General features: G+C 60.1%; 1 protein-coding gene across 2 annotated transcripts; it reads left to right on the forward strand.

Annotated features, from left to right (window-relative positions):
- Nucleotides 1–58: 58 nt before the first annotated feature.
- On the forward strand, nucleotides 59–9,893 carry NIPA1 (NIPA magnesium transporter 1). Of its 2 annotated transcripts, XM_081114642.1 has the most exons (6): nucleotides 515–548; nucleotides 1,238–1,439; nucleotides 2,473–2,520; nucleotides 2,908–2,998; nucleotides 4,082–4,242; nucleotides 4,787–9,893. In XM_081114642.1, exons 2-6 carry the CDS (start codon nucleotides 1,322–1,324, stop codon nucleotides 5,296–5,298), a joined length of 930 nt encoding a protein of 309 aa, XP_080970768.1. In that variant the 5' UTR covers nucleotides 515–548; nucleotides 1,238–1,321; the 3' UTR covers nucleotides 5,299–9,893. The 2 variants fall into 2 exon arrangements, with proteins under 2 accessions (XP_080970767.1, XP_080970768.1); XM_081114641.1 differs by lacking the exon at nucleotides 1,238–1,439 and having other exon boundaries at nucleotides 59–548.
- The last annotated feature ends 1,271 nt before the right edge of the window (nucleotides 9,894–11,164 follow it).

Below are 11,164 nucleotides of genomic sequence, written 5' to 3' on the forward strand. Positions count from 1 at the left end.
GGCTCGGTGGGTAGAGCGTTGGTCTGCAGACTGAAGGGTCCCAGGTTCCACTGCAGTCAAGGGCACCTGCCCGGGGTCGCAGGCTCGATCCCCAGTGCGGGGTGTGCAGGAGACAACTGATCAGTGATTCTCTTATCATTGATATTTCTCTCTCTCTCTCTCCCATCCTCTCTGAAATCAATGAAAATCTATATTAAAAAAAAAAAAAAAAGTGCTCCCTATCGGGCAGGGCACCTCGTCCAGGACCGTGGGACACAGGAGCCCTTTCTATCCCGCCTTCCGCGCTGGCCCCGCCCCTGTCCCCGCCCCCCGGCATGACCACGCCCATGGCCCCGCCCCCGGCCCGGCTCCCGCAGGCGCAGGCGCAGAGGGCGGCGCGGGCGGAATGGGGTCTGCAGCGGCGGCGGCGGCGGCGGCCGGGGAGGGGGCGCGCAGCCCGAGCCCCGCGGCCGTGTCGCTGGGCCTGGGCGTGGCCGTGGTGTCGAGCCTGGTGAACGGGTCCACGTTCGTGCTGCAGAAGAAGGGCATCGTGCGCGCCAAGCGGCGAGGTAGGGCGGGCGGCGGGTGCGGGGGTGGAGGGGTGCCCGCCATCCGGGGCGCCCGGGGTCCCGCCTCCGCCGGGGAGGGAAGGGGCCGCGGCGCGCACGGACCCATCTCCACCTGGGCCGCCCCCGAAGCCGCCGGAACCCCCCCCCCCGGGCGCCCCGAGCGAGCGGCGCGAGCTGTGTCGCCGCCACCGCTTCTCCCTTCCGGGGGCAGGCGAGGCCTCGTTCCGGTGACAGGGTCGGTCCCGCCCGCGGCTTCCTCCTCCGCGGTCCGTCCCGGAAACCGCCCGGTGGACGGGGGCCCCGGGAGCACTGCGCGCTGCGCCCGGGTCCTGCCTGGATCCCTGTGGGTTCGGGCGTGACTCCCTGACCCCGAGCGAAGGAGATGCCAGGACGTGAAGGACCCCAAAATGGGCCCGCGGAGCCCCGCGCGGGGGGGAGGGGACCGGCCGGGAGCCTGCGCGGCCCCTCGGCGCCCGGAGGCGGCAGGTGGATGCTGGGACCCCGGCGGCGCCGGTGGTGAGCGGGGTCCCCCGAGCGGCGACCTAGGACCCGGGAGGTCACGGCCGCTGCCCGGTCGGGGCACAGGCGGGGCTGCGGGCGCGATCCCCAGGGTGCGGCGACTCTCTCATCATCATGGATGTCTCTCTCTCCCTCTGCCTTCCCCTCCGACATCTATAAAAATATAATAGAAATGGATTAATAAAAGTTAAAACGTTAAAAAAAAAAAAAAAAAAGAGCCCGCCGGGGCAGGACGAGACTGCCCGGGTCGTGCGATGGAGAATTACATGCATTTCAAGTTCACATTCCAGACGCGCCCTCCATCGCAGCCTCAAGTGCCTTCGGACACAGACGGAGGGGCCTGGAACGCGGAGGGGAACGATCCCGTCACCGGTATTTTGTTTATTTAATTAATATTCATTTCCGAGAGGAAGGGAGAGGAGAAACGTCCAGGATGAGAGAGACTCGTGGGCCGGCCGCCTCCTGCACGCCCCGCATTGGGCATGGAGCCCGCAACCCGGGCAGGTGCCCCGACCGATCGGGCATCGAGCCGCGACCTCCTCCTGGTTCCTAGGTCGACGCCCGGCCCCTGAGCCACGCCGGCCGGGCTGAATGTTAAGTTTTACTGAACTTTCCTGAAGGTGCCCAGAGCTGAGTAAATGAGCCTGTGGCCTCTACCGGGTCACGGGATCCGGAGCCCCTGCCCGGCCTGAAACGCGGTAGCCCTGTCGGCCGCCGGCCAGCGCCGGGGGGAGATCTCCTCTCCGATAAGGAAGGTGGTGAGAGCAGTGGGAGTTAGAGCCGGGGCCTGGCTGCCTTCCTGGAGGTGGTTTCCGTTCGAAGAGGAGACGTGGAGTCCGGGCTCACTTACCTGTCGTGGTGCCCGGGGTGCACTGGACCCCGATGGGCCGCTCTCCCTGGGGGTCGGGTGGTGTCTGGGGCTGGAGTCACCTCAGGCTTGACTGACCGGCTGCGAGGTGCCTCCCCCCTCACCTGTGTGTTGTGGGGGCGGGGGCGGGGGCAGCGGGAGCCGCTGGGGGTGTGCGGAGCCCCTCCCTCCTCACCCTCCAACCAGCTGAGCCACACTGGACGGGCATCATTATTGTTTCCAGCTTCAGTTTTCCTGTCAGTCTTTTCTTCAGCTTGTAAACCACTGCCTTCTTTTTTTTAATTTTTAAAATACATTTTTATTGGTTTCAGAGAAGGGAGGGAGAGAGAAACATCCTTGATGAGAGGGAATCATGGATCGGCTGCCCCCTGCACACCCCCCACTGGGGATCGAGCCCGCAACCCGGGCCTGTGCCCTTGACTGGAATCGGACCCAGGACCCTTCAGTCTGCAGGCCGATGCGCTATCCGCTGAGCCACACAGGCCAGGGCAACCTCCGGCTTCTTGCTCTCCTGACACGTGTCTCACTCTGTCCTAGGTACCTCCTACCTAACAGACGTGGTGTGGTGGGCAGGCACGATCGCAAGTAAGTACCCTGTGTGTGTGGGGGGGGGGGGGACGACTTGATCTCCTTCCTCTCTCCCTCCCTCCCTCCCTCCCTCCCTCCCTCCCTCCCTCCCATCAAGAAAATATATTTCATTGATTTCAGAGGGGAAGAGAGAGAGAGAGAAACGTCCACAATGAGAGAGAATCACAGATCAGCTGCCTCCTGCAGGCCCCCCACATCCCGGGCCTTGCGGGCTGCACGGCTCTTTCTGAAACAAGGAGTGTTGCCTGGCCGGTGCCAAGATGCCCAGGTTGGGCTTCTCGCGAGGAGTGGACGAGCAGCGGCTTTCTCGGGGCAGGGCCTCTGCGAACCGGCGAGGCCCTGGTTCTAGTGATAACCCTTCGCTTCTCTCGGGTCTGATTCCAGTGGCTGTTGGCCAGATCGGGAACTTCCTGGCCTACACGGCGGTCCCCACGGTCCTGGTGACGCCCCTGGGTGCCCTCGGCGTGCCGTTCGGGTGAGAGCTGGGACCCTGTGTTTTGGGTTTTCATGTGTTGTTTACATAGACAGATAGAAACGTTTTATTTTCTGTGTTTCTGGTCAAAGAGTAAAAGTGAAATTGTCGCTAGAGAAAGTTCTTTGGTATTTTACTTGACGTGGCTTAATTTATTTCCTCCACGTTCAGTCGTGTGAATTACTATTTTTTAAATTCTCTCCTAAGGCCGAAACCGGTTTGGCTCAGTGGATAGAGCGTCGGCCTGCGGACTGAGAGGTCCCGGGTTCGATTCCGGTCAAGGGCATGTACCTGGGTTGCGGGCACATCGCCAGTGGGAGATGTGCGGGAGGCAGCTGATTGATGTTTCTCTCTCATCGATGTTTCTGACTCTCTGTCTCTCTCCCTTCCTCTCTGTAAAAAATCAATAAAATATATAAAAAAAATAAAAAAATAAAAAAAATAAATTCTCTCCTAAGGGTATTTTCTCCATTGATTCCTAGAGAGAGTAGAAAGGAGAGAGAGAGAGAGAGGCATTGATGTGAGAGAGACACGTCGATTGGCTGCTTCCTGCTTGTGCCCTGACCGGGTCCGGGGATCGAACCTGCAACCCAGGGTCATGCCCTTGGCCGGGAATCCAACCCGTGACCCTTCCGGGCCTGCACACCCTGCATTGGGGATCGAGCCCGCAACCCCGTAGGCCACTGCTCTAACCACTGAGCACCGGCCGGAACTTAAGTGTTTTGATCACGAGTTGTCATTATGTTAGCAATTTTAACATCCCACTTTTCTACCTAACGTAGGTGTTTTGATTATTTTTTTAAAAAATAAGGTGCATTATTTTTAATTTTGTCCGTCGTAAAGCTCCCTTTGCTACTCTGGTGTATTTCATATCCACTGAGTTGAGTCCTCCCCTGTGCCTAGAGTTCGTATGAAAGTCCTATTTGTGTTGAATTAACTCCAAGAAGTTGCCCGTCTCTCTACTCTGACGAACTGAAAAGTAAAATCCGGCCGCGAGGAACTGTGGGTTTTCCTAAGGAACTGCTGTGAGTGGGGACGGGCCGAGGGTCCGATCCCAGCCTGGATCCCTCTTTTCTTACATCGAAGGTCCATTCTAGCCTCGTACCTTCTGAAGGAGAAGCTCAACATCTTGGGCAAGTTGGGGTGTCTGCTCAGCTGTGCGGGGTCCGTCGTGCTGATCATCCACTCCCCGAAATCCGAGAGTGTGACCACGCAGGCCGAGCTGGAGGAGAAGCTGACCAACCCAGGTGACCCCCTCTGCCGCCCCCGAGCGCCCTGGCGGGACCCCGAGGCCCCCCTCTGTCCGGGTGCGGAGTGACCCTGTCTCCCGGCCCGGCCAGGGCTCTGCTCTGGGCCTCGAGCTGGGGGCCACCCGTGTCCCGGCCCCGCTCCCCCCGTGTGACTTACCTTCACGGTCCCACTGAGGTCGCTCTCTCTTTTCTGTGCATTTTAAAAAATACATTTTCATTGATTTTTAGAAAGAGAGGAAGGGAGAGGGAGAGAGAGATGGAAACATCCCTGATGAGAGAGAATTGTGGATCGGCCACCTCCTGCACATCCCCCACTGGGGATCAAGCCCACGACCCGGGCATGTGCCCTGGACCAGAATCGAACCCGGGACCCTTCAGTCCTCAGGCCGACGCTCTATCCACTGAGCCACACCGGCTAGGGCCCATGATTCTCTCTCATCGCGGATGTCCCTCTCTCTCTCCGTCCCCGGCGTCTCTGAGGTCAGTAAACACGTTTTTAAAGCCACAGTCACACGAGCCGGGCGCTCGCCGTGTCTTGCAGTGTTCGTGGGCTACCTGTGCATCGTGCTGCTCATGCTGCTGCTGCTCATCTTCTGGATCGCGCCGGCGCACGGGCCCACCAACATCATGGTCTACATCAGCATCTGCTCCCTGCTGGGCAGCTTCACCGTGCCCTCCACCAAGGGCATCGGGCTGGCCGCCCAGGACCTGCTGCACAACAACCCGTCCAGCCGGCGCGCCCTGGGCCTCTGCCTGGTGCTGCTGGCCGTGCTGGGCTGCAGCATCATCGTGCAGTTCAGGTACATCAACAAGGCGCTCGAGTGCTTCGACTCCTCCGTGTTTGGGGCCATCTACTACGTGGTCTTCACCACGCTGGTCCTGCTGGCCTCCGCCATCCTCTTCCGCGAGTGGAGCAACGTGGGCCTGGTGGACTCGCTGGGCATGGCCTGCGGCTTCACCACCGTCTCCGTGGGCATCGTCCTCATCCAGGTGTTCAAGGAGTTCAACTTCAACCTCGGGGAGATGAACAAAGCCAACCTGAAGGCGGACTAGGGGGCGGCGGGGGCGGGACGGGCCCGAGGAGCAGGCCGCGGGTGTGGTTTCGGGACCTCATTTGCGGCGAAGGACTAGAGCCGCGACGTGGCTGGCGTTGGAGCTGGTGGCGCCTCGGTGGGTGTGCGGTCCGTGGGCAGCGGGGCCTCCCCTCTCCGGGCTCAGGCTGCTCCTGGCGCCGTCTCAGAGGAGCGGGGCCCGTGTTCATTGCCGTGACCCCGGAAGCTGTCATGAGTCCTCGTTCCTTCCAACCTGCTGACATTATTTCACGTGGAGAAGAAAGACGGGCTCTTCGCGGGTCGTCCTTGACCAGAGGGTCCCGGACGTGGCCCGTAGGCGGGTCGTTCTGCGTTGAGCCCCTCTGGCCTCGTCCGCGTCAGCGGTCCGTGCGTTCACTCGTGTCTGATCCTCTCTGAGCTGGCTCTCCCTCCCCGGACACCGAGACGCGTTCGTGGCAGATGGAGCGAGAAGAGCGCTGGCTGGCAGTGCCGCGCTGTCGGGGGCCGTCCGGTAGCGTGAGTCAATTTCAGTGCCTTTATCACTTGAACTGTATTCACTTAGTCTGGCTGTGGCTGTGCGGCTGCTCTCTGGGCTTACAGTAATGCTTACGCCATCGTGTCACCGTGCGGAGCACGCGTGTGTGCAGGGGCCGTAGGTCACGGCGTGCCCGTCTGTGGGCAGAGTCAGGACGGAGACACGTGAGACAGGGTTGGCCCGTTCTCACATCGTCGTTGCCCAGTAAAGACGGTGCCGGGAGGAGCAGGCGGTCCCTCGTCCGTCCGCCTTCGTCTGTGCGGCTGGGATCCCGAACCCGATGAGGCCCACGTCCTCTGTCTGTGAACGTCCGGCCGCTCAGAAGACGTGACTTCTGTCCCCTGATGGTGAGGCTGTTAGACGGAAGGGTGCGTGATCAGCGGCTCACCTGTGATTCAGGAACGAGGTGGAGGGCCCAGTGAGGCCGAGGCCCAGGCCCGTCCAATTGGAACGAACACACAGAGCGAATTTCCAGCAAAATGGGAAAAGGATGGGTTTGGCCTGCGCCCCGCTGTCTGGGACAGCAGAGCCCCAGGGCCGCTCGCCCACCTCTCCTTCAGCTTCAGAAGTGCAGCCTGGCCGCCGGCGAGGCCAGGATTGGGGTCAGAGACCCTCCGCGCGTGTGCCCTGGGGCCAGGCCCAGAGCGAGTGACATGTGTTTCACGGGAGACCGTGTCCTGCGCGGGCGAGGTTGTAGCGAAACGGACTGTGCCGCGCTGGAAGGCGGGGCTGGGGCGTGGACTCCGGGAAGCAGACAGCGGCATCGGGTGACCCCCAGTGAAAGTCATTCCCAAAAGAAAAAAACAGGCTTTTCCGGCCAAAACCAGAGCTCAAGACCCACGGCAGGGCGTCCCCTCACCTGTGAACCAAGAGGCGGCCTGAAATGCGACGGCTTAACAAAGCGAAGGGCCCATTGATGATTAAAAGTTCATGAGACGATCATGGCTCGTCAGGCTCCTGAGCTGACAGCAGCAACAAAGTTATGTAAACGTTAACAATGTCTACTTAACGGAAGTCACCGCAGACACAAAGACATTGGCCCTCATCAGCTCTCCGAAGGTTGGTTTCCGATCATCAGCCGTTTTAGGGCCCCGGGGCCCGTTCACTGCAGCGACTTGCGTGTGAGGCTTAGCTGCAGGCTGGTTGGTGTTCCTTCTACAGGAGGAGGTATTGTCTGGGTGACCATCCCTATGGTTTTTTTTATCATATTGTTTTTCTTGTGTGTGCTTTTTTTATATTTTTATTGCTTTCAGAGAGGAAGGAAGAGGGAGAGAGAGAGAAACATCCATGATTAGACAGAATCGCGGATCGGCTGCCTCCTGCAGGCCCCGTACTGGGGATCAAACCTGCAACCCGGGCCTGTGCCCCGACCGGGAATCGCACCGTGACCTCCTGGCTCCTAGGCCGACGCTCAGCCACGGAGCCACGCGGGCCCGGCCGCTGTTAAACTTGCCTTTTTTTGCAGAAGCTCATCCCAGCCGCCCGAGGTGGCTTTGCTCTTCCCCTTCGGGCTTCCGGTCGATGGAAAGGGGACCATCAAAGGCTGTGGTCGCCTCTGGTTCCCTCTCGACAGCTCAGCCCTGTGCGGGCTCCGGGCCGGTTCCTAGACAGTTGGCAAAGCCCTCGAGACCCGGGTCTCCAGGGGAGGGCGGCCACGTTGGTCCGAGGAGACGGGGAACCTTATTGGGAGTGACACCCCTTCCCCAGCCCGCGTGGCTCACCTGGAGCCGCCCCCAAGTGCTCTGCTGGCCGACCTCCGCCCCTGGCTCTTTCCAGACGCGACTGGATCCCGGCTGGGCCTCCTGTGGCCGAGTGGGAAGCTGGACGGGGACGCGTCCTTGCGCCCAGTCCTGCTCTCCATCTGATGGGCTCCAGGGGTCGTTAGGCCTGGTCCCCCCAACACCCGCCAAGCAGGACTGGTCGGAATCTGGAGAACCGCCTCCTCAGGGACCAAAGGCCACAGGCACTCCTCAGCTGAGACTTGCTCCCAGGACGCCTCCGTGAGTTCCCCGCATGTGCCGCTCCCGCCCGCACTTGGGAGTCTGAGACTCCGGTTGGAAAGGGAGAGATGTTTGCCACCAGACGTCACGCAACGCGGTTGATCCTGCCAAATACCTCGCTTCCTGCCTTCCTCACGCCCACTCCCCTTGTCCTGGGGGCGGACTCCTGTCCTTGAGCTTCGAGGTGACTTCACGTCGGGCCAGATCCTCACCCTCCGTTGGGTCCTGAGAAGGTGGAGGAGGATGGAGACGGGAGGAGGACCTGCCTCACCTCTAATGTATTTCCATGCACATTTCCCACATGCTAGCAAATGCACAGAATAATTCTGTTTTAAGGAAATGTCTGTTACATCAAAAAATATCTGGTAAAAGAACAGACACTCGGTGGAGAAGGACGAGCAAGTAAAGGTGTTTCCCCCGCGCCCGGTGGTGCCGAGCGCAGCCGAGGCCGGAGCGCGCCCGGGAGAAGAATCTGTGTTCTTTCCTCTCTTTCTCCTCGAATCCTGCAGTTCTAGGCGAGTCCCTGTACCTTTCTGTGCCTCAGTTTCTCTACCTCGAAAAGGGAGGGGATGGTTCTGGGGGGGCCTGCACTTGGGCACCTGCTGGCAGCCTCGGGTGACGGACGCGGTCGGGTGTGGGGGGCCCATCCGGCCTCCTGTCTGCTCAGGGCCACACAGCTTCAAGCACTGACTGAGCAAAGGTGAAGTGCGTGGGTGTGAAGTTGGCATCATTCCTCGAGGCTTTAACCTCCCTCTGTTTGTCTTAAAAAGCAAGGGTTTCCTGTATCCCGCCGTCTCCCAGGGATGAGCCGGGCGTGTAGGGGCTGCACGGGGCGAGCCCGCCGGCGGCGACCAGCTCCCCGCAGGGTCTGCGTCCGCGGGAGAGCCGATGGGGGTGAGCCGGGCGGACGCTGTCGCCTTAGGTTTGCAAAGAATGAAGCCGAGCCTCCTGCTTCCAGCCGCGTCCCCCAGACCACGAACCACCCGGCACAGGTGGACGTCAGGAGCTCCCGAGCCCCTAGTGCCAAAGGACGGGTCCCACCCGGAAGGTCAGGGTTCCTTTCACCTGTCGGAATAGAACAGCAACCCCCCCCCCCACACGCACCCCCTCATGTCACTGTTGCACCCCGGAAAAACCTAAGGCTGTTTTTAATATCGCTCCTGAGTCTGTCTTTGCCTTTTAAACCACCATTCCTTTCCTGTAAAATGGGACACGATCGGGAAAGTGCACGACGGCGAGACGGAGCCTGTGTCCGGACGGGCTGCGTCTGTGTTTCCATGGAAACGTCCCAGGAGCTCCCTACGGCCGCGCGCTAAGACCTGCTTCCCTCGCTGCGCGGCAGCCCGAGCATGTGCCGCCTGATGTAAACAGAGGCTGTTGATGAAGTTTTCCGATATTCACTACCCCGGGCGTGTTTTAAAATAAATAACGTTTCTAGCCGAACCCGCGTTGTCTGAAATTCTGCTCCCGACATGGGGCGGCTTCACCTCCTCCTCAGTCCAGCGCTTCCCGTTTTCCTGCAGAAACAGGAGCCCGGTCCCCTCCCGACGGAGGACCGGCCGCCCCTGCACGCCTCGGGCACATCTACGAGACAGGAAGGAGTCGCCATGTAGTGGCTACTTTCTCTTTTTTAATGTTTTTATTGGTTTCAGACAGGAAAGTAGCCAGTATTTCCTATGCTGCACTTTGCCCCCCGGACGGCTCTGCACCTGCCACCCTGTCCGGCTCCGACCACCAAGTTCCGGGGCTTGTGCCCGGCCTGGCCGGACCGTGGGGCCTGCAGGAGCAGCCGACCAGTGGTTCTCTCTCCTCATGGATGTTTCTCTCCCTCGTCCTGCCTCTCTGAAGTCCATTAAAAATATGTTTTTTAAAGGATGAATTAGCCCTGGCTGGTTGGGCCCAGTGGGTAGAGCGTCCGCCTGTGGACGGAAGGGTCCCAGTTTCCATTCCCCATCGGCAGGTGCAGGGTTGTGGGCTCATCACCAGTGAGGGGCGTGCAAGAGGCATTGATGTCTCCCACTCCCTTCCTCTCTGAAATCAATAAAAATATTTGTTTTAAAAAGAACGAATTCAACAAACTGAATGCAGTTATTCCCAGATTCCTACCAAAGGAGCCCTAAGCTGAACCCACCGCGCCCCAAGGACTTGGCCTCACTTCACTGCAGTTACCCCCCCGCAATTGGTCAACCCCTTCCGCGTTCCAAACACACCCCGCCCATAGCTCTGGGCCAGCCTATCCGCGTTGTCAGTCCTGACTACAGCCTTTGGTCCCACCCACAGCCCTGATCTAGCCTATCCAGGTTTTCCTCAACCCCCGGATATCTGGGCTCTGATCTAGTCCCGCCTTTAACACTTGGTCCCGCCCATAGCCCTGCACCAGCCTATCTGCTTTGTTTACCACCCCCGGATATCCGGGCTCTATTCTAGTTCCTCCTCCAGCACTTGGTCATGCCCATAGTCCTGGTCCAGCCTATCCACGTTGTCAGACACGCATTTGGTCCCGCCCAATCCACTTTTCCATCCTATCGGCGCTTTTCGACTACCCCGGACGACCGGGCTCGGATCTAGTCCCTCCTCCAGAACTTGGTCCCGCCTATTACCCTGATTCGGCCTATCCGCTTTGTCTGCCACCCCAGGATATCCGGCCTCTGGTCAAATCCCGCCTCCAGTACTTGGTTCCGCCCATTACCCTGACTGAGCCTATCCGCGTTGTCTGCCACGCCCGGATATCCGGGCTCAGGTCTAGTCCCGCCGCCTAGCACTTGATCCCGCCTATAAGCCCTGCTCCAGCCTATCCGCGTTGTTAGACACCCATTTGGTCCCGCCCAATCCACTTTTCAAGCCTATCGGTGAGGTCCGACAACCCCGGATATCCGGGCTCTGGTCTAGTCCCGCCTCCCAGCAATTGGTCCCGCCCATAGCCCGGGTACAGCCTATCCGCGTTTGCTTCCCCCACCGGATATCCTGGCCCTAATCTAATCCCACCTCCTGCACTTGGTCCCGCCCTTAGCTCTGGGATAGCCTATCCACATTGTCCGACACCCATTTGGTCCCGCCCAACCCACTTTTCCAGCCTATCGGCGTTGTCCGACAACCCCGGATATCCGGGCTCTGGTTGAGTTCCGCCTCCAGCACTTGGTTCCGCCCATAGCCCTGGTCCAGCCTATCCGCATTGTCCGACACCTCGGATATCCGGACTCCCGTATAGTCCCGCTCCCAGCACTTGGTCCCGCCTCTTCGCGTTCCCAAATACTCTTGGCTTCCGGGTCCAGCTATAGCCCCGCCCCTGGCCCGCTGAGTGACGGCTTCCGTATGGGATCCCTAAGGTCGCT

The sequence above is a fragment of the Myotis nattereri genome (assembly GCF_964212035.1).
Source record: "Myotis nattereri genome assembly, chromosome: 21".
NCBI classification, from domain to species: domain Eukaryota; kingdom Metazoa; phylum Chordata; class Mammalia; order Chiroptera; family Vespertilionidae; genus Myotis; species Myotis nattereri.

Coding starts and splice junctions, on each gene's coding strand:
- NIPA1 (XM_081114641.1), top strand. CDS start 386: ATGGGGTCTGCAGCGGCGGCGGCGGCGGCGGCCGGGGAGGGGGCGCGC. Junction 2,521..2,907: donor GTGGGCAGGCACGATCGCAA/GTAAGTACCCTG, acceptor GTCTGATTCCAG/TGGCTGTTGGCCAGATCGGG. Junction 4,243..4,786: donor GGAGAAGCTGACCAACCCAG/GTGACCCCCTCT, acceptor CGTGTCTTGCAG/TGTTCGTGGGCTACCTGTGC.